Here is a 22,757-nt window from a genome sequence, read left to right as displayed (position 1 = left end):
GAGGGAAAGCACCAGCATATCTATGCGAGCAAATAAATTATGTGGGAGAGTTACAACCATATAGTCTGAGAAATGCCGATGATTTCAGACTACAGAGAGCCATGAGAACAAATATGCAGTTATCATTATTCTACAAAGGACTTAGACTTTATAACTCATTACCGAATAACGTAAAATCTGAAACAAATGAATATATATTTAGAAGAGAGTGTGTTAAATTTGTTAAAAATAATGTAATTGGATTTTTATAGAGTTAAGAGAAATACAATTTTGTAATAATTTATGTCAATGTGTAATTTTCAAAGTATTAATAATACTAATAAACATAATAATAATAATAATAAAAAAAAAAAATATAACATTTGATTAAAATTATTTTAAATTTTTAAAGGCTCTGATATACATTATTTTTCACAAAAAATACACAATTTCTTTTAAATATATTAATGTTTCGTTCATTTTTTACATCACTTGGTAATAAGTTGAATAACTGTAATCCTTTGTAGAATAGGCATCTCTTCATGGCATTATTTGTGGCTTTATGTATCCTAAAATCGCTGGCATTTGGCAGATTGTATGGTTGTACTTCGTTGACATATGTTAAGGAGTGAGATCGAAAAATTCTTAACATACATATATGTTTATAAAAAAGAAACCACTAAACTTACAGCTTTAATTTTTTTTTTATTTGATTGAAATTATTATTACAATTTACAAAAAAAATTATTTTTATAGTTTTAATCACTAGTGATGAAATTTTGAACCTTTTTCGGAAACCCTTCCATTAACGTTTTTATAGTGCTTTCTGTCACTTTGCTCGAACATGTAGTCCATCTCCGTTTAAAATCTACCACACTTTTGGACACCTTTTTTGTACTCTTCAATTCTCTTTTAACAAGAGCCCAATATCTCTCCACTGGCCTTAGCTCCGGGCAGTTTGGAGGATTTGCCTCTCTTGGTACAAATACCACATTATTGTTCTTGTACCACTCAAGGGCTTGTTTGCCATAGTGACAGGATGCCAAGTCAGGCCAAAAATAAGTGGACACATTATGAAGTCTTATGAATGGAAGCAGCCTTTTTTGTAAACATTCCTTGATGTAAATTTCGGTATTTATAGAGCCCGTTGTAACAAATGAGTGGCTTCTTTTGCCGCAACTGCATATTGCTTGCCATACCAAGAACTTTCTGGGAAATTTTGTCTGCTTTTGGGTCCTAAACTTTTCTTCAACATTCCCTCGAGCATCAGCAACATAAAATTTTTGACCTGGAAGTTGCGAAAAATCTGCCAGAACATACGTTTCGTCATCCATTATGCAGCAAGAATATTTTTTTATAAAACTTGACTTCAATTTCCGTGCTCTGTTTTTGGCCTCTAAATTTTTAGTAGCGTTCCTGTCAGGAACTTTTTGAGCCTTGTATGTTTTTAAACCTGCATTAGCTTTAACTTTTCGTACCAAATAGTCCGAGCACTGAGCTAACCGGGCTGCTTTCCTACCGGATGTGTTGGGAGCTCTTTTGAAAATGCGTTCTATTTTTTTGGCTTTAGAAACATCATGTGGACCATTCCTTCTACCTGAACCAGGTTTTCTATCAACTGACAAGTTCTCCCGGTACTGTTTAATAACATTGGAAACAGTTTGACGGCAGACCTTTGTATGCTTGGCCAACTTTTTGTAAGACCAAGTTGGGTTTTGTTGAAAATATTTAATAATTTCAGTACGCACTTTTTTCTGGTCACTCATTTTAATCAGATTAACAAAAAAATTAATATAATTGACATTACACATAATAACTGACATGTTTTTCAAAGGTAACTTGATCAAAAAAAAATTCAAATAATACTTGGGTTAAAAAATGTAATGAAAAACGTGTGTTAAGAATTTTTCGATCTCACTCCTTAGTTGTTCTGTTAAATATCCTGGAGCACTTCCTATCTTCATTTTATATATAAAAGTTAATGTATTTAGTTGGAGTCTTTGTCTGATGTTTAGCCATTTTAGTGTTTCTAGCATAAATTGAATTGATGTAAACCTATTGCATTTAATTATAGTTCTCATAGCTTTATTTTGAAGTTTCTGTAGTCTCTCTATTTGTGTATTTGTGCAGCATGTGTATAAGATTGTTGAACCGAATTCAAAATGTGGTTTGATTATTGTATTATATATATTTATAGCTGTTATTGTCGATATTTTGCTTCTTATTCTCCTAAAAAAACCAATCTTTTTACAAATATATTCTATATGATCTTTTAAGTTAATGTTTTTATCTATTATAAAACCTAAGTATTTTATCTTATCCACTTTCTCTATTATTTTATCATTAATTTTAAAAATTGTATTACTGTTCATGTTTATTTCCATTATTTTCGTCTTATTTTCGTTTAGTTTTAATTTATTCATTTTCAACCAGGTGTTTATATTTAATATGTCTTGCATTAGATCGTTTTGGCATTGTATTTCATTTTCGGATTCATTAAAAATGAGAGTATCGTCCGCGTATAGCACTATGAAAGTTATTTATGTTGAATTTTGTGTATATACCAACATTTTTAAGTGATTTAAGCACGTTAAAGTGATTTTCGGAAGCGGGTCTATATGGGAGCTATGACTAATTATCTACCGATCGCACAGTGGGGTCAAATGCCACTTTTTTACGGATTTATTAATATCTCAACAACAATAACAGCGACGCTCGCAAAATTTTACGTGGGTAGCCCTTAGACCAATCCGCATATTGTAACAAAATTTTAGGGATATAGGAGGGGGAAGTCAATTACCCACCATATAAAATAATTATTAACTGTGCTATATCTATAGAACTACAATAGTTATGCACACTAAATTTGCTGCTGGTAACTCTAAAAACAAACTACACGTTCCGCCAAAATCGGAAGGGTATACGATGGTGGAATCGGGTTCCCCCCATACAAATGAATTATTAATTCTCCTATATCTATAGAACTACATCAGTGAGACACACTAAATTTATGCATGTTATTGATAAAAAAAACTACCATATTGTTTTAAGATGATATCATTATATTAACTAGTAATGGGAGGTTGAATAATAGAGATCTTTCCCAACTCCTGCCACCAAAAGACTTGCAAATTTTAAATGCACTGCTTTGGAATTTATATAACACAATATTTGAAATGAGACAATATAAAAACTACAGATCTGAACGTGAGTGATAACTGGCTCCCGATATAAAACTTTAAAATTATCGCGATTACGCTCACTAACATGATTTTTTTATTAAGCTAAATTGCCTGCTATCGGCTGACTTCGTATTAACCACAAGAAAAAACTTCGAATTAATCACAAAAAAAAACTTTTAAACAAGCATATACAAGCGTGAGTGCATGAGAGTTAAATTGTTAAAATTCCGCGTGCTATTCATTCACGATTAGAAAATCAACGGATGGAAAACTAAACTGAAATAAAGAAAAGTAATTGGTAAAAGTTTATTATTGTTTATCTCACTATAATACAAGAATATAGCCACGTCCAGGCCAGACTCACACGTGACTGTCGTATTATTAACCACAACATTTGCACATCTCTTATAAACAAAAAAAACAATGACAATAACAACAACGACAGCAATAAAATGTTTATCAGAATCGCAAATTGCTTTTTGATGGTAGACTTAAAGGGTGAAGATTTTCCTAATTTACATATAACTTATGAGGCGCAGCGATGCGCAACCTAATTTTTTATGAAACAACGCCTAACTGTCCAGGCTTTTAAATTATATTAAATTCTTTGCCCAGCTGAGCCCAGCTAATAACTTTATGTCCATTTGAACTGACAAAATCCATTTTTTTTTTGCACTTCCAATATAAAAACTAATATCAAAGCCACTTCCACAAATAATTCAAATTTAAATTTAACCAAAACATATCAATAAATACCTGAACTTGATGGTTGCATAATTAGATTTGTTAATTTTTTTAAATTACCTATTACAAATAGTATTTATTTGCTCAATTTTTTATTTTTTTTTATAAATTTTTTAGGTTTTTTTCTCACAATATGTAATTTCAACACGTGACTATAAAAATACCTTTTAATATTTCACATTAATTTTTTGCCTGCTGATGTAGAATTTTGTGCTCTTTAAGCTGGCACTTTCAGTTTTCACGATACTTGAAATTTGTTTTTTCAATTAATCCGCAAAATTAGTATGTTTGGCCCCTCTGTGGATCGTAACAAAATTTGGTGACATGAATTTTGTACATATAAAACTATTTGGAGCGAAATTTGTGTAGATACATATATAAATTAAACATTTATGACCGATAAAGTCCAATTTCGAGAGGACATTTGTATGGGGGCTAGGTGAAATAATGGGCCGATTTCAGCCAGTTTCAATAGGCCAAATTTTATCGAAATATCTTCAAAATTGCGACCTGTACTCTGCGCACAAGGTTTACATGGACAGCCAGCCAGACGGACGGACAGACGGACATCGTTTAATCGACTCAGAAAGTGATTCTAAATCGATCGCTATACTTTAAGGTGGGTGTTAGACAAATATCTTTGGGCGTTACACACATCTGCACATACGCATAATACCCTCCCCACTATGGTGGTGTAGGGTATAATAACGGTTTTAATCAAATAAAATTTGTTTTCGAAAGGGCATCTACGTCTAGAGTCGCAGAAAAGGGAAGAGAACGAGAAGCAGGGCTTCAGCAAATGCGTCGCAGTGCATCTTCATCGAGTGCTGCAGAAACACCTCAACAGCATATAGTTGTTCGCTCCCGAATGGCTCGATCAAGAGAAAGAATCGATTTAATGTTGCCCGGATTTTATTACAATAAGTCCCATGACTACAGGAATCACAAGGATGTACTAATGGCGCAATGAACAAACGTTACTTACATTGCAGCATTTTGAAGTTCCCTAAGGCATCCCCGGGAATGTGCTGTTCGAACGGTAAAGTTATTCTGCCACCAGTTATTGAGCCGTCTGAGCTGCTACTAAGTTACATTTCCGGCGCCAATCCTATTTCCAAACACTTCCTTCAAAATATCCAAAAGTACAACACATGCTTTCAAATGACGTCGGCTTCATGCCCACCTTTAAAGTTCAAGGCCAAATGTACCACAGATTTGGATCATTGCTCACGCTTCCCAATTACGATACGAAAAATTCCAATTGATCCCTCCACAAATGAGATTTCATTTCCGGACTTTTGCCAAATGCAAATGAATATTCAAGACGTTGTCGACAAGTATTCCCAAGTCTTACAACGAACTACAACAATTCGGATTGTCTGTGGGAACATGCAATTTTGGCACCAACAAATTATGATGTTAACAAGATCAATAAGCAAATGCAATTGAAACTGCCTGGCAAAACAATTAAATACAAATAGATTGACACAGTAATGAACGAAGAACAAGCCTTTGATTATCCTACTGAATTTTTGAATTCATTGGATCACCGACTTTGTCCGAAACTGTATATTAAAATCGAGATGCAATATAAAACAGATGTTTTCTAAGGGCCAGCAACGCGGACCGGGTTCAGCTAGTGTTCAAATATTTTCGCATATGGTTTTCATATTTACTGATTATTTCACACACGATTTATTCACTTGATCACTTTAATTTATTGTAAATCAAAATTGCTCCTATTTTTTGATTCATGCACTTCATGGACAAATAAAGAAATCACTAGAAAAAATCACGGAAATAAAAGCTATCACAATAATTTCTTTTTATTTTGGTTTTTTACATTTCATTGTAATAACCGTTAGCTTTTTTTGAGTTTATTTTGATACCTAGAATACGATTGTCCTTGTCACTTGCGTCCCTACAAATCGCCGTAATGTAAAAGTAATAAATGAGCTCAGTTCTGATCATCTTCCAATCTCTAGTGTTATAAATCTTAAAGTAGATATCGTAAACAACATACAATACGCATATAAGAAAACAAATTGGCATCGGTTTCAAACATCAATAAATAGAAGCCTCTCTAGTACTATTGACATGACAGAAATAACAAATACAAACCAAATTGATGAAATGATCGAAATTTTTAACGATGCTGTTAAGAAGGGAATTGATGAAAGTACACCCAAGCGAAGAATAAACCCAGTTGTTAAAGATTTGCCAAATTACATAAAAATAATGATTCAATTTAGAAATATATATCGACGAAATTGGAAACGGTACATGGATATTAATGATCCTCGCCAAATGACGCGGTTAAACAAAGAAATTAGTATTGAAATAAATAAGTTCAGAAATCTGACATGGAATAGTATGCTAACTACACTGGAAAAATCTTCATCACCTTTTTGGAAGGTTTCTAAAGTTTTAAAACGAAAAAGAAACAATATCCCTATTTTGAAAGAAAATAATGAAGTCAGTTTTACACAACAAGAGAAAGCAGATGCGTTAGCCAAATGTTTTACGTCAAATCACAACATTTCATCTCGCCTAAGTGATGCAAACACAATGGATGAGGTTGATAATGTAGCAAAACAAATGCGAAGTTGCAATGTAAATCCACCAGACAACTATTTTGTAAATTGCCAAAAAATTAAACAAATTATCAAAACACTAAAAAACAAGAAATCGCCTGGAGTGGACAAAGTAAATAACAAATGTTTAAAAAATCTTTCAAATAAAGGCATAAAATACCTCACAAACGTGTTTAATAGCTGCCTTAAATAGAGCTACTTTCCCAAATACTGGAAAATATCTAAAACAATCCCCATTCTAAAACCTAGTAAACCACCAGATTCACCACAATCATATAGGCCCATTAGCTTACTGCCTTCCACTAGTAAAATTCTTGAAAAAGTTTTAAAAGAAAAATTAAACAGTTTTATTGATTTGCATAATATTCTTCCTCCACAACAGTATGGTTTCCGCAAAGAACATAATACTTCACAACCCTTAATAAAAATAAGAAAATTGGTAAAACAAAACTTTCAAAATGCCAAATCTACAGGGATGATTCTTTTAGATATAAAATCAGCATTCGATTCTGTTTGGCACAACGGCCATTATTTTATGGAACATCATTTATAAGTTGAAAAGACTTAATTTTCCAGTTGAGCTTATAAAAATTATAAAAAAAATTTTATACGACAGATATTTTTCTGTACATATTTATACAACGAAATCCCAGAAAATCATCATAACAGCTGGATGCCCACAAGGACCTTGTCTTTCTCCGGTCCTTTATAATATTTTTACAGCAGACATTCCTATTTTTTCATACTGTGTAACTTCAATTTTTGCGGATGATACTGCTATTCTTAGCTCTGATGTATATGCAGCGAACATAATTTCCAACTTAGAATCTGCTCTGGAAGGTATACAAACCTACTTCAAAAAGTGGAACATTATGATAAATCCTGAGAAAACAAAGGCAATATATTTTACAAGAAAACGGAAGTCATGTTTCTTACCGCAAAACCCAATTCGATTCATGGATCACGATATTATTTGGGAAAACAACGTCAAATATTTGGGAATAATACTGGATCCAAAACTTTAATAATCATATACCACATCTATTAGATAAGATCAACAAATTAATTTGTATAATGTACCCGCTTATAAACAGAAAAAGTTTTCTTAGTGTCGATAACAAAAAAATTAATCCTAAAATCCATATTTCACCCTCTAATATTTTACTGTGCTCCAGTCTGGGCCACTTCTGCTAAATGCTATCTTAAAAAACTTCAAATAGCCCAAAACAAACTTCTCAAGATGTTATATAACCTTCCTTGGCACTATTCTACGCAACGACTCCACGCATTGTCTGGCATTGAACTCGTTCAAGATAAAATAAATAGATTAAAACTAAATTTCAACAGAAGATGTCAATACTCTCAATATTTACACATAAATGAACTCCAGTCATAATCCTATACTCAATATACTCTAGTATAACATTTTATCCTAAAACCACTGTTTCATAAAGGTTTTTGTAAATTTTTTTCCTTCCTATTGTATATTAAATAATTACTAAAAGCTCACAAAATTCAGATTTAACTACTAAGCTGAAAAGAAACAAAGTTTCTAAACTCTTTAATATATATAAGACAAATGTAAACATTATTAATATATTAAAAGAAATAAATAAAATAAAATAAAAAAAATAAGAAAATGCAATTGAAACTGCCTAGCAAAACAATAAAATACAAATATATTGACACAGTAATGAACGAAGAACAAGCCTTTGATTATCCTACTGAATTTTTGAATTCATTGGATCACCGACTTTGTCCGAAACTGTATATTAAAATCGAGATGCAATATAAAACAGATGTTTTCTAAGGGCCAGCAACGCGGACCGGGTTCAGCTAGTTCTACATAAAATTGTTCGAAATATTCGTTATTCGAAAATAATAATTTTTAAATTGTTAGAATAATTCGTTTATTCGTAAGAAATTTTTTGATTAATCGAACGATCAGGATACGGATTTAAAAATTGGTTTCGCAAAACAAACAAAAAAATTTTCTGGGATGTACCGAAAACTGACTTCGCATACAAATGTTTCTTCCTTAAACTAAAAGCTTGTTGGAATATAAAATCATGGAGTTACATGAATTGTCTATTAGAGAGTTCAAAGTATGGCAAACATAATTATCCGTGGAATGTAAACGCACACGTTATACTATATGTTAGTAGGATGTTATAACGATAACATGAGGCTCATCGACGATGCGTTTTCAAGGGAAACCAATATAAGAACAAAAATGGATAATAAATCATACAAACATGGACTTAGAATGGTTATGTACACTAAATTGTCTATATAAAAGAACACTAAACCGGTTGAAAAATATTTTTATGGAACAGTACATATATACCAGATTCATTGGCATAAATAAAAATCTCAAAATGCACAAATTTGTTTATCAAAATTTTTCAAAACAAATTTTCGCTTTTACTTATTATAGAAATTAAATATAGGGAGGTCAATGAGTATCATACATCTTTAGATTTTATTTAAAGGAAATATCCTTATCATCAATATATTACATTTTTAAAAACGACAGGACTTATGTTGATTCCAATGAATCTACAATTACATGTAATGTTAGTCATCAATGTAAGGGCAATCATTTTTAAGATTTCCTCTTTTTTCATCGACATTGAAATTTGGCCACACTACTTATAATATCCAATTCCACTGTTTACATGCATCGAACTGCAGAACATTTATTTGGAACACTCAAATGTACACAGGATTTACCAATATATAAAGTATATCGGCAACAATAGCATATTACAATCGAATATACAAAATGAACATACCTTCTTGGATATCCTATGAAGCGGAAATCCTGATTGTGTTGGAACATTTAAATATCCAGACAGAATAGGTACTTCAACATCCATTTTGAAAACTCAATTTAAATATTATATTATTTTTTGTTGAAAAATTTTATATATTTCATTACACATCTTGCAGACAATAATAAAAAATATGTTTACAGCAGGGATGATAAATTCAGTACAATTGGAGCTATTCTGTACTTTTCGCCAGTGATGTCAACTATTGATGAGAAAAATACTCCACGCTCCAAGGCAAAGTAAATTAATAAAGTAGACTCAGTAGAACAGCTGACTATTTTTTTTACTTTGTTTTGAACTGTCAATTCACTTGTGGTTGTTGTGGCGAAAAATACAACAAGCCCAAAAGCAAAAACAACAACAGGCAACTTTGACAGCACAGACCTTAAACCAAAAACAAAATTGCTTGTGGTTTTTGGAAATGTTGTATTTGTTGTAGTACTGTCGCTACTTTATTAATTTACTTTGCTCCAAGGTATATTATAAGGTAGTGTCATCGGCGAATTCAGAATACCGAGCGAATTGATTATATTTTTTTATATGTAGTTTGACATTTTGCCTGTACTTGAAGGCGAATTGGCTGTCAGGGAAAAATGTCAAAAACAGCTGACAAATAAATCAAAGCGAGTTTTGTTATACTATGTTCACATTTTAATCATCTCAAACGTGATTAAGCTCTAATCACATCAAAATCGAGATGATTATCCATACATTTAAATGATTTGTGGTATAAATCAAGATAAGCGAAACAGCTTGCATTTTTATAATTTTTTTGGTGTTGATAGCTCTCATAATTAGAAGCACAAAAACGTTAATATTTTTGCCTGCTCTCTCTTAGTTTAAGAGTTATAGGAATTTAAAGTCAATACATATAATTGTACATTTCTCATATATTTGGAAAACAAACTGATCGTTATGGGTATCATTGAATAGTGCTTCACTATACCTTTAATATGATATATAATATGGTACAGTTTATTAATATTGTGAACCAAAAATTCCTTTTTGAATTTATATGCCATTACTTCAGAAAATTTTGATATACCGGAAAAGTGATTTTAGAAAAGCCGGTGTTCGATACACCCCAGAGTTAAAAGTCCATTCATCCGGCCGAAGACCGACAATACAGAAAATGTGAATATTAACAGAAAAAAAATTATGAAAATATAAACTGTTACGGTGATCTTGATTTGTTCCACTAAATTGCCTAGTGTGAAAGGGGTCTTAGTGCAAAAAGTTAGTCCCCTTTTACAATTCAGAAATTGAAAGGCAGACATTTTTCTCATTATCTTATGAACTAACCTAAACCTGTGTACTACATACTCTATCTCTTCGACCCAGCGCCAACAAACTTCGTCTGTCTTTCAATTTATGAGTTGTAAAAAGGTACTTATTAACAGTAAAAACCAAAGTAAATTAATAAAGTAGCGACAGTACTACAACAAATACAACATTTACAAAAACCACAAGCAATTTTGTTTTTGGTTTAAGGTCTGAGCTGTCAAAGTTGCCTGTTGTTGTTTTTGCTTTTGGGCTTGTTGTATTTTTCGCCACAACAACCACAAGTGAATTGACAGTTCAGACCAAAGTAAAAAAAATAGTCAGCTGTTCTACTGAGTCTACTTTATTAATTTACTTTGGTAAAAACAAATTAAAACAAGGCGTATTAACAAGGTGAGTGTATAATTTTTGTTGTTTCTATAAATTCGACTTGGTTACAATCAAAGTAAATTAATAAAGTAGCGACAGTACTACAACAAATACAACATTTACAAAAACCACATGCAATTTTGTTTTTGGTTTAAGGTCTGAGCTGTCAAAGTTGCCTGTTGTTGTTTTTGCTTTTGGGCTTGTTGTATTTTTCGCCACAACAACCACAAGTGAATTGACAGTTCAGACCAAGGCGTATTTAACAAGGTGACAGCAGTGGCGAATTGAAATAAATACAGGCGAATTCACTTATTTTTTATATATAGAGTTTAACATACGGACGTACGGGGGAATATTTTTTATATATGTAGTTTGACATTTGTGCGTGCTATTTCTATAATCAGCTGTGCTGCCGATGGCACCTTATTAAATGCACCTTGGTCGCAACTTTATTAATTTACTTTGGCTGTAACCAAGGCGAATTTATATACAAGGCCAAGGCGTATTTAACAAGGTGACAGCAGTGGCGAATTGAAATAAATACAGGCGAATTCACTTATTTTTTATATATAGAGTTTGACATACGGACGTACGGGCGAATATTTTTTATATATGTAGTTTGACATTTGTGCGAGCTATTTCTATAATCAGCTGTGCTGCCGATGGCACCTTATTAAATGCACCTTGTACAAGGCGGAGTCCAAGGCGAATTTATACAAGGTGGTGGTAGTTCTACAAAAACAACATATGGTCTTAACAAATGTCAAAAAACAGAAATTAAAAATTAAACAAATATTTATTAAAACTAAATATAGTGTAGATAATTGAATAGTGAGGGCTTTACTTATTTATGCAAAATACAAATATTTTGTTAATTAGCTTAGAATATGTAGATATTGAAGTATAAAAACAAACTTTGACAGGTGTTAGAACCAAACAAGCGAAAAAAGAGTAATCAGCTGATTGACTGACTCCACCTTGTATAAATTCGCCTTGGCGGTGTCGGTGGCGAATTCAGGAAAATACGAGCGAATTCATTAATTTTTTATATATGGAGTTTGACATTTAAAACCACTCTCTCATTGTTTCGAATGTCAAACTCCATATATAAAAAATGCATGAATTCGCTCGTATTTGCCTGAATTCGCCACCGACACCACCTTCTATATATAAATTCGCCTTGGCTGTAACCTTATTAGATTCAACTTGCACCAACTGCCATCCCTGCTTTAAACGATTCACAGCCGTTTTTTAGCCGCCGTCAAAACTTCTAGGGTTAGCCGCAGCCGTCTCAAAATTTGGTCAGCAAAGGTTTCTTCTCCATCTACAAATAATTTGTTTCAAATACAGATTTTGTATTTTATTTATTTACTTTATACGCAGTTTCATATAATAAAATAATACTTGAATATAAATATAATTTGAAATGGCATACGATCGTGAAGTTTTGCGTATGATTTGGGAAGGACAGATAGCGTTATCTGTGCAAGCTGATCCTGAAGAAATTGTTGGACTTCACCAGCCGGAAAATTTCTATTTAATGGTGTCCCGTCTGAGCTATCTACCACTTGTTACTGACAAAGTAAATATATAACTAACTTGCTTAATTTATATATGAATTTAACAAGTATTTCAAATTCTTTAGGTTAGAAAGTATTTTAGCCGCTTTATAGCTACAGACCAGCAGGAAGGAATTGTATGGTTTGACTACAATGGAATTCCGTTAAAATTGCATTATCCAATAGGTAAGATGATTGGAACAAATAGAGTTTCGTGTTCGGTTTAAACCGAAACCATGGTTTTCAAGATCTAAAACCGACAATTATTCTTCGGTTTTAACTGTTAATCAATTTTCAGTAGAAAAAAATCAAAATTTAGAAATGAAAAACAAACTGGTTCATCCAATGATTCATCCAATTTCTCTAAAAACAAGTCGATGTAAATATTCATTCTTTTTATACCTTCACCTTCGTGAGAAGGGTATACATAAACCAGGGATGACAAAATTGGTACAACTTGATCTTAAAAAGTACAATGGTACACCAATGACTCTTTTGATACAATTTGAAAATTTATTTCAGAGTTAATAAAACCAATTTACGAATTTATGTTCTCTATCAATTATACCAAAATATTAACAATAAACTTTTTAAAATTATACTTATGAGTTTTTGAAATAAAGAAAAAATAGTGAGATTTTACTAGTCTTGTCATACTCGTAATTTTAAGTGTTTTTCAAACCAAAAAGTATTACAAAAATTTAAGCCAGTATTTTCTGTTGAATATGAATATCCATAGAATATGTATTTCTTAATTTTTCTGCTGTGGCTAGAAAATGTTAAATGGGTGAAAAAAAATCGATAATTTAAACCAGTGATGTTCACGCCATACAACAATTGTTTGAAAAATTTACACACATTTGTTATGCTCTTTTAAAAACTTTTGTTCATTCATCGCTGAGAATTCGAAGAAACCACATGTGACGGACTATCGCAATTTTTTCAGAAATTTATTAAGCATTGTTGTTGGTTGTTTTTGTTTGAAGCATAGCAAACACGCGTTTCAATTACAATTGAACACAATAAAACAAAGTCAAAAATAAATACAAAATTTAAGAGAATTTCGGACTTACAATGTATATTTTTCATTTCCTTAAAATTTAAATTACATTAATTTAATAAATTGGTTTTATTTGACAAAAATTCTAAATCTAAACTTTCTTCATTTTGTTATTATTTTAAGTGTTTGACATTCTGTTTGCTGGGTAGCTCTCTCACCAATACATCTTAATTTTTATTTTTGAACATCACTGATTTAAACTACGATGTTTCATTATCAACTGAATATATCGCACACCCAGTTCAAAAGTGACACAACTCAATAATTTTACGCTTCAACTATGCACAATACACTTGATTATCTATACAAAAGATATCCGTGTATTCTGTTGTTGTTAACTGTGGCTAAAAAAACACTAATGTTTTTCATTATGTTTCAATTGGTATATATTTATTTTCGATTTCTGAAAAATTAAAATTTTGAGTAGTGTCACTTTTGAACTTTGTGTGCGATATGTTGCTAGAACCAAACGAATGAATGGATGTAATGGAATCGATCCAAATTTATTCATTACAACTTTTTGTTCATAGTAACTTTAAACAAATTGTAGCTTTAAAAAAATATTACAGGGAAAAATTTTTCCGTGGAGAACCCTAAAAAAATTCTCGAAAATCGCCAAATTTTTTTCATACCTTTTTTATATTTTTATTTCCTATTATGTTCTCAATATTCTGAAATTTGTTTAACAAAATTTTTAAAAATTTGAAATTGGAGTTTTGAAACTGCCGTTAAAAAATTAAATTTTGTTGGTTATACCTGCGAATAGGTTAACGGTATCCTACGAAGACAAAAACTCATATACAGGTAAATATGGATATATTCTAAGTAAAAATAAGCTTTTATTTTAATATTTCTCAAAATATGTTAATATTGTTCCTACATTTCATGTTCTAGTGGCCTGAGACACGTTAATGGCCTGGCGATTTTTTAATAACTTTAACATTTTTAAACCAATTTTTGTCATTTATATCTTATTAGAACGAAAATGGTGTACACATTTCGATTCTTTTAAATTAAATTGTAAAAGTAATTATTTAATGTCAACATTTTTACAAAAACTAAAAAATGCATTTTTTCCCCTTGTAAATGCACCACAAAACTAAATTGCTAAGTCGGCACGCCTTTCTTAGAACAAGCTAAACATTTTTTTGGTGGTATTTTAGGTCATTACGAAAGTTTTCAGCGGGTACCGTCTCAACATTTCAAAAAATTTATTACTAAGGGACACTCTAATATACACATCTGCTCAAAATAATAGATACACCAAAATTTATTTTTTAAAAACGAAAAAAAATAATGGTATATTGTAAAATTATAAAAAAAATTCAGTCGATTTTTATTTATAGTTAAAAGGAGAGTAAAAAACAAAAACAAAATATTTCATAATTAATAATAAATATTATAAAGTAAATTAAATTTCTTAAATTTCGAAAAATTTGGTGCTCATAATAATAGATACATTTTTAAAAATTCTTATTAAACAAAAGCTAATAAATTTTATCTTAAAAAAATTAGTTTATTATTAAAGTAAAGCTAGTATCCAGTATATCCACCTTTGTTTTGTAAAACTTTCTCCACTCTTCTGGGCATACTGGATATCAAGTTCTGACACTTCTCCAATGGAATCTCGTACCATATTTTTTGCGTTTTCTCCCATAAATCGTCTTTATTTTTGAAAACTTCCTTCGAAAGCCTTATCTTTAATTCACTCCACAAGTTTTCTATTGGGTTTAAATCAGGGGATTGGCTGGGCCAGCTTAAAACAGGTACGTTATTCTCCAAGAACCAGTTTTTAACTAATCTTGAACTATGTTTTGGGTCGTTGTCCTGCTGGAATGTCCATATTAATGGCATATTTTCCGTTGCATATGGAAGCATTACGTTTTCCAATATGTCTCTATACCCACTAGCATTCATGGTATCTTCTATTCGGAATATCGGACCAACACCATTCCATGAAAAGCAACCCCAAACCATTATGTTTCCCCCGCCATGTTTTACCGTCTTTTTTGTAAATTTAACGTGGAATTCTTTTCCTTTTGGTCGGCTTACATTTCTTTGGCAGTCGTTTCCAAACAAATTTATTTTTGTTTCGTCGCTCCATAAAATATTTCTCCATTTTTTTTCGCCTTCACACCCGGACCATTGTAAGTGCTCTTTAGCAAATTCTAATCTTGTCTTGATATTTTTTTGGCGCATTAGTGGCACTTTTCTGGCAATTCTTCCCGGCAATTTAGCTTGTAAAAGACGACGACGAAGTGTTTGTCTACTGATTTCGTTACATAGCTCCGCAGAAATAGCTTTCGATGATATGAAAGGGTCTTTTTTAACCATAAGGACGATCCGCCTATCTGTTTCTGGACTGGTTTTCTTTGGTCTACCGCGAGTTTCTCTTTTTTGTTTTTTAGATAAAGCATTTTGGACAAAATGTAAAGATCTTCCTATGCTCTTTGCTATTTCCCGTAATGATTTTCCTTGATTTCTCATCGTTTGAAAAATTTTTTTCTCATCTTCGGTACAATGATGATTTCGTCCCATTTTCTTCAAAAGAGTCCTATTTTTTATAAAATTGTTGCTAAAATTTAAATTATACTTACTGTTTCACGTAAATAGGAACAAAAAATTGCACAAAAAAAAAAATTGTATATAAACAAATTACAAATTACTGATGTGTATCTATTTTTATGAGCAAATAATTTTTTGTAATTAAAATAAATTCGTTTTTAAAAATCAACATGAAAGCAAATAGTTGCCAGATTTTTGACTGACATGACATTGCCAGATAGAAATTTTAATAATATGATGTATTCTTAACGCTTGCGAGGAAATTTTCAATGTTACCGCCATTTAAATTTTTTCCAATTAGGTGTATCTATTATTTTGAGCAGATGTGTACATATAAGTTTGTCATTCCGTTTGTAATTTTCACAATATAATTTTCCGACCCTATAAAGTATATATATATTCTGAATCCTTATAGATAGCGGAGTCGATTAAGCCATATCCATCTGTCTGTTTGTTGAAATCAATTTTCTGAAGACCCCAGATATCTTCGGGATCCTAATCTTGAATAATTCTGTCAGGCATGCTTTCGAGAATTTTGCTATTTAAAATCAGCAAAATCCGTCCAAAAATCCGAGACAACCCCTGAAAATTTCATCAAAAAAGACAATTTATTGCATGCTTTGACAAAAAAGCAACAAAACGTATGTTTGGATGTGTGTTGGTTTCATTGCTTTGCGTATTTTTATGTGATAGAGAGTTAGTTATTAAATGATCGATGTAAAGGTGTGCGTCAGTTACAGACTTGAATTTTCTAAATCCTAATTGTGAGGACAAATAAGGTTTTTTGATGTGATAAACCACCACAGCCGGTTTGCTATAATTTTGTCTAGGAGCTTGGAAATACAAATATTTAATGAGATAGGTCTGTAAGATTGTACATTAGTATGGGGCAGATAGTGCTAATTTTACAGAAAAGAGGAATAAAATGCGAAAAAATTAAATTATAAAGGCGAGTAAGTCTTTGTTTAGTTTATCATAGGATATGATATTCTGTCAATTCCAGGCGTTTTGCCCTTCGTTTTGTTAAGGGCGAATTCTAGTTCCATTACTGTTATACTATTGTCTATAATTTTTGCCATATCATCGGAGACAGGAACTGTATTAAAATAGTACTTTTGTTGTATTTGAAAGATTCTGAAAAATTATTGTCATGTGATCATTGGTGTTAGGTGTGACGATTTTAGGTGTCACGATTTTTTAGACTAAATTTAGTGATTTGATGTTTGACGATTTTTTTGTAAAATTACTAACATGGCGACGATATTGACTATTTAAAGAATAGTATAAAAATTACTTCTTAATATTTAATAACTGAGGATTTCATCCGTTTTATAATTTTTTTTTAAATAAGTCAGTAGTTTGGATTACGTAAAAGATATTTTACTTAGCTTATTGAATAAACTAAAAAAACGAAATTCCGTAATAAAATTATCGTTAAGTAAGACTGAAACTTTTTTAGAAATATACATTTTTTGGGCAAAAAAATTATTTTGTAGCAAAATTTTTAAATTTTGTTTTTTTAAAACTGCATAAAAATTTCTAAGTGCATAGAAAACAAATCAAGCTCTAAATGATTAAAATACACATCTGCTCAAAATAATAGATACACCTAATTGGAAAAAATTTAAATGGCGGTAACATTGAAAATTTCCTCGCAAGCGTTAAGAATACATCATATTATTAAAATTTCTATCTGGCAATGTCATGTCAGTCAAAAATCTGGCAACTATTTGCTTTCATGTTGATTTTTAAAAACGAATTTATTTGAATTACAAAAAAATTATTTGCTCATAAAAATAGATACACATCAGTAATTTGTAATTTGTTTATATACAATTTTTTTTTTGTGCAATTTTTTGTTCCTATTTACGTGAAACAGTAAGTATAATTTAAATTTTAGCAAAAATTTTATAAAAAATAGGACTCTTTTGAAGAAAATGGGACGAAATCATCATTGTACCGAAGATGAGAAAAAAATTGTTCAAACGATGAGAAATCAAGGAAAATCATTACGGGAAATAGCAAAGAGCATAGGAAGATCTTTACATTTTGTCCAAAATGCTTTATCTAAAAAACAAAAACGAGAAACTCGCGGTAGACCAAAGAAAACCAGTCCAGAAACAGATAGGCGGATCGTCCTTATGGTTAAAAAAGACCCTTTCATATCATCGAAAGCTATTTCTGCGGAGCTATGTAACGAAATCAGTCCACAAACAGTTCGTCGTCGTCTTTTACAAGCTAAATTGCCGGGAAGAATTGCCAGAAAAGTGCCACTAATGCGCCAAAAAAATATCAAGACAAGATTAGAATTTGCTAAAGAGCACTTACAATGGTCCGGGTGTGAAGGCGAAAAAAAATGGAGAAATATTTTATGGAGCAACGAAACAAAAATAAATTTGTTTGGAAACGACTGCCAAAGAAATGTACGCCGACCAAAAGGAAAAGAATTCCACGTTAAATTGACAAAAAAGACGGTAAAACATGGCGGGGGAAACATAATGGTTTGGGGTTGCTTTTCATGGAATGGTGTTGGTCCGATATTCCGAATAGAAGATACCATGAATGCTAGTGGGTATAGAGACATATTGGAAAACGTAATGCTTCCATATGCATCGGAAAATATGCCATTAATATGGACATTCCAGCAGGACAACGACCCAAAACATAGTTCAAGATTAGTTAAAAACTGGTTCTTGGAGAATAACGTACCTGTTTTAAGCTGGCCCAGCCAATCCCCTGATTTAAACCCAATAGAAAACTTGTGGAGTGAATTAAAGATAAGGCTTTCGAAGGAAGTTTTCAAAAATAAAGACGATTTATGGGAGAAAACGCAAAAAATATGGTACGAGATTCCATTGGAGAAGTGTCAGAACTTGATATCCAGTATTCCCAGAAGAGTGGAGAAAGTTTTACAAAACAAAGGTGGATATACTGGATACTAGCTTTACTTTAATAATAAACTAATTTTTTTAAGATAAAATTTATTAGCTTTTGTTTAATAAGAATTTTTAAAAATGTATCTATTATTATGAGCACCAAATTTTTCGAAATTTAAGAAATTTAATTTACTTTATAATATTTATTATTAATTATGAAATATTTTGTTTTTGTTTTTTACTCTCCTTTTAACTATAAATAAAAATCGACTGAATTTTTTTTATAATTTTACAATATACCATTATTTTTTTTCGTTTTTAAAAAATAAATGTTGGTGTATCTATTATTTTGAGCAGATGTGTATGTCCACAACTTTCAGCCTTACTTAAGGGTAATTTTTTTGCGGAATTTCGGTTTTATAGATGCATATCCGATTCCAAGGTGTATTCAATAAGGTGAAGATACCAACACAGCTGATTATTGTTGGTTCATTTATTTTGTGTTTTAAAGTGTCAGTTTTTTAGCTGATTATTGTTGGTTCATTTATTTTGTGTTTTAAAGTGTCAGTTTTTTAATTTTTGTTGTTGACATTTACATTGAAAATAATAAACTAAAAACGGGTATTGCTAAAAGGACTTATACTTGCATAAGGATGATTGTGCGAAAATTCCCACTTTTGCAAGGACAAAATTCGTTGACGTGAATTATATCATTATTAATTTGAAAAAAATCTAAGTTTCTACATTGTTAGTTCCAATGGAATAATTGTATTAGAGATCATTCCTGATCTGTACAAACTAACCTAAATTGTTATCTTGATTTTTTTCCTTTTTATTCTTAATATCGTTTATTCCCGTTCAACGATATTAATTTCCTTAAAATTTGTCGGAATGGAACAAAAATTTAGAAATTTAATAAAAAGTATATTAATAACAATCAAAACTACAAAAATATTTTATTTAGCACTTTAAATAATATTGAATCCTTCAGAATTTTTACCGAATAAATATAAAAAATAAAAACTAAGACTAGAAATTTTTTGAGACATTTAAAAAATAATTCTTCGGATGTGAATAGTATTAAAAATTTAGTAACGAAAAAAAACTGTACTATAATTTACTGTTCGGTGTTTTAAATGTTTTATGGATTTAAGGCTGATGTTTCCCTTTAAGTAACTAATATTTTTATAAATAAAACATTTAATTTAATGAATACAACATGATTTAAAGTTGTGACGATTTGATGACGATTTTGTAAAATTGTTGTGACGCGGGCATAGTACCACTTCGTTATTGCTTAATTTGACTGATATTATTCGTCACAGGATTAATGATGGCAAGATTTGTTCATTGGTATCGCTTGACTTAACGAAGGCGTTTAATTCAATTGACTTTTTTACGTTGATTAATAAGTTGAGGGTGTTGTTTAAATTTTCTAGGTCAGCTTGCAGGTTAATTTTCTCTTACCTATCGGATAGATCGCAGTTTGTGGAGTTAGAGGGTGTATGTTCGGATATACTCCCTTTAAATTCTGGTGTGCCTCAGGGCTCGGTCTTGGGACCTCTGCTCTTTATACTCTATGTGAATGATCTTTCAGAACACATTGATACTAATGTATGCAGTCCGTTTTTATTTGCGGATGATATTTTGCTTCTATTTAGTACAAATCGTGATAATGATGATGTATTGCAATCGATCGTAAATTATACCCTTGATCACATAGTGCAATGGTCAACAGAAAATGCACTCAGGATTAATTCCTCTAAGTCAAAGGCCATGATGTTTGGTGCTACTTTAAATGATCTGGATGTTTTTGTTGGGGGATCTAGGATTGCGTTTGTTAGTCAATTTAGGTGTTTGGGTGTGTATGTTGATGACCAGCTTAATTTTTCTGATCACATTGACCATTTACATGGTAGAATTGTTGGTATTCTGAGACGATTTTACTCATGCAACATGTACCTAACTCATGCCATTAAATGGAAATTGGCCTATGCCCTTTTGATGCCACATGTTTGCTATGGACTGGAAGTTATTTCTGGTACCATGTCCTATAACATCCAAAGATTGAATCGTATTGTGAATATGATTGTGCGTTATGTTTATAATGTCCGAAGACGTATGCATATTTCTGGATATGTAAGAACATTTTTAGGTTGTTCTTTTAGAGACTTCATAACACTTCGGAATTTATTGATGTTCTATAGGGTGATTAAAAGTGGATTGCCGTCTCAACTATGCTCTGAATTTTCTTTTTCTCGTTCTACAAGAAATCCTCAGGTTGTAATACCTAGAATACGGAGTACATTATTTGAGAAATCTTTCGTAGTGAAAGTAGCTCGTTGTTGGAATCATTTGCCTTTTGAACTTCGCATATTTTCTCACACGAATAATGTTTTTCGTCTGAAACTGCTGAGACATTTTGGTGGATTTTGAATATAGGCATACACATTTTCAACTACTTCTCTTTTTTTTTTTATATAATTGCTTTATTTGATTAGTGTTAAATTTAAGTTCATCTTGCTGCTATTTATGGGATAATCACTTTTATAAAAATATATTTTATTTCGTGGCTGGGGAGCCAATGTGATCAGTATTTTTAAGTTTAAGTGAAATTGAATAAGATTTTATTTGAATATATATATTTTATTTTTTTTTTTAATGTATATTTATTCAGGTAATTTAACTATGTAATATAAGTTATTTTGGTCCAAAGGGACTTTTTATATTACTACGAATTTCAATAAATAAATAAATAAATAAATAAATAAAAATTTGACGATATTTTTTCTTAATTTTGATGATTTTTTTAAAAAAAAAAGCCTAACAGCACTGCATGTGATTGAGAAGACCAAAATTTGCCAAACTCATCAGCAGGGCAACCAAAAATATGCGATATCATATTTTTTGCTGTGCGTCGTATAAACATATGACTTAGTTATTTATCCGTTTCAGGCAATTATAAGAATTTTGGCATCGATTTGTTAGTGCATATTTTTGCATATTTGTGCATATTTAACTCATAACTGCATATTTTTGTTGCATATTTTCATTATTTTGTTTTCATAATATAATTTTATTGCTTGTATGTAATTTTTCATTTCTATATTTTACTATTTTGTTAAGGTCCAATGATAATTGGCCTAAGCTAGAAAAAATTTGAATATCCATAATCGACTTATCTTAAGGGAGCTTAGTTTCCATATATTTGAATTAAATTAAAAATTTTCACACACAAATAGGAAAAAATGGTAAAAAATTAAAAAAAAATTTCAAAATTGTATGTTATTATGAGGAACTTCTTAACAAACTTAAGGTAGCTTGAGATAGTTAAGGTTGGGCATTAACAGTTTATCACTAATATAAAATTAAACAATTTTTCAACAAATGTTCAGAGTATTAAGATCCATCGAAAATCTCACGTTCAAAGCACGTTAATAGATTTACAAAATACAATCAATGGATGAGAAAGGAAGAAACAGGAAATGCCACGATATTTTGAGTCCCACTAATAAAACTGCAAAAAGGTTATTTTAATTACCACAGTTTTAAAGCGAACAAATTATTTCACTATTGTAAGGAATTTTGGAAGTCGAATTCATTGCAATTTTTAATAAAAAATTAAAAAAGCTCTCCATAGATATTTTGAAACATAATTCAAGTGATAAGAAAGTGGTTTTTAAAGCATTATGTAGAATTTATATTTAATATCCT

The 22,757-nt window shown here is 30.9% G+C and overlaps 2 protein-coding genes across 2 annotated transcripts in view; one reads left to right on the top strand and one right to left on the bottom strand.

The window, feature by feature from the left end:
* Dok (docking protein homolog) overlaps window positions 1-9,478 on the bottom strand; it is a 175,149-nt gene extending 165,671 nt beyond the window's left edge. Inside the window, exon 1 of the mRNA XM_065508898.1 lies at window positions 9,295-9,478. Within this exon, the coding sequence (XP_065364970.1) occupies window positions 9,295-9,378 (84 nt within the window). The 5' untranslated portion in view covers window positions 9,379-9,478. The remainder of the gene's footprint in view (window positions 1-9,294) is intronic.
* Window positions 9,479-12,289: 2,811 nt separating this feature from the next.
* Atg5 (autophagy protein 5) overlaps window positions 12,290-22,757 on the top strand; it is a 318,890-nt gene continuing 308,422 nt past the window's right edge. The window contains exons 1-2 of the mRNA XM_065506799.1: window positions 12,290-12,565; window positions 12,629-12,728. Of these exons, the coding sequence (XP_065362871.1) occupies window positions 12,410-12,565; window positions 12,629-12,728 (256 nt within the window). The 5' untranslated portion in view covers window positions 12,290-12,409. The remainder of the gene's footprint in view (window positions 12,566-12,628; window positions 12,729-22,757) is intronic.

This window comes from Calliphora vicina, chromosome 4 (genome assembly GCF_958450345.1).
Source record: "Calliphora vicina chromosome 4, idCalVici1.1, whole genome shotgun sequence".
Classification (NCBI taxonomy): domain Eukaryota; kingdom Metazoa; phylum Arthropoda; class Insecta; order Diptera; family Calliphoridae; genus Calliphora; species Calliphora vicina.
The sequence above is the reverse complement of the archived record's forward strand: the minus strand, read 5'-3'. Positions and strand labels throughout refer to the sequence as shown.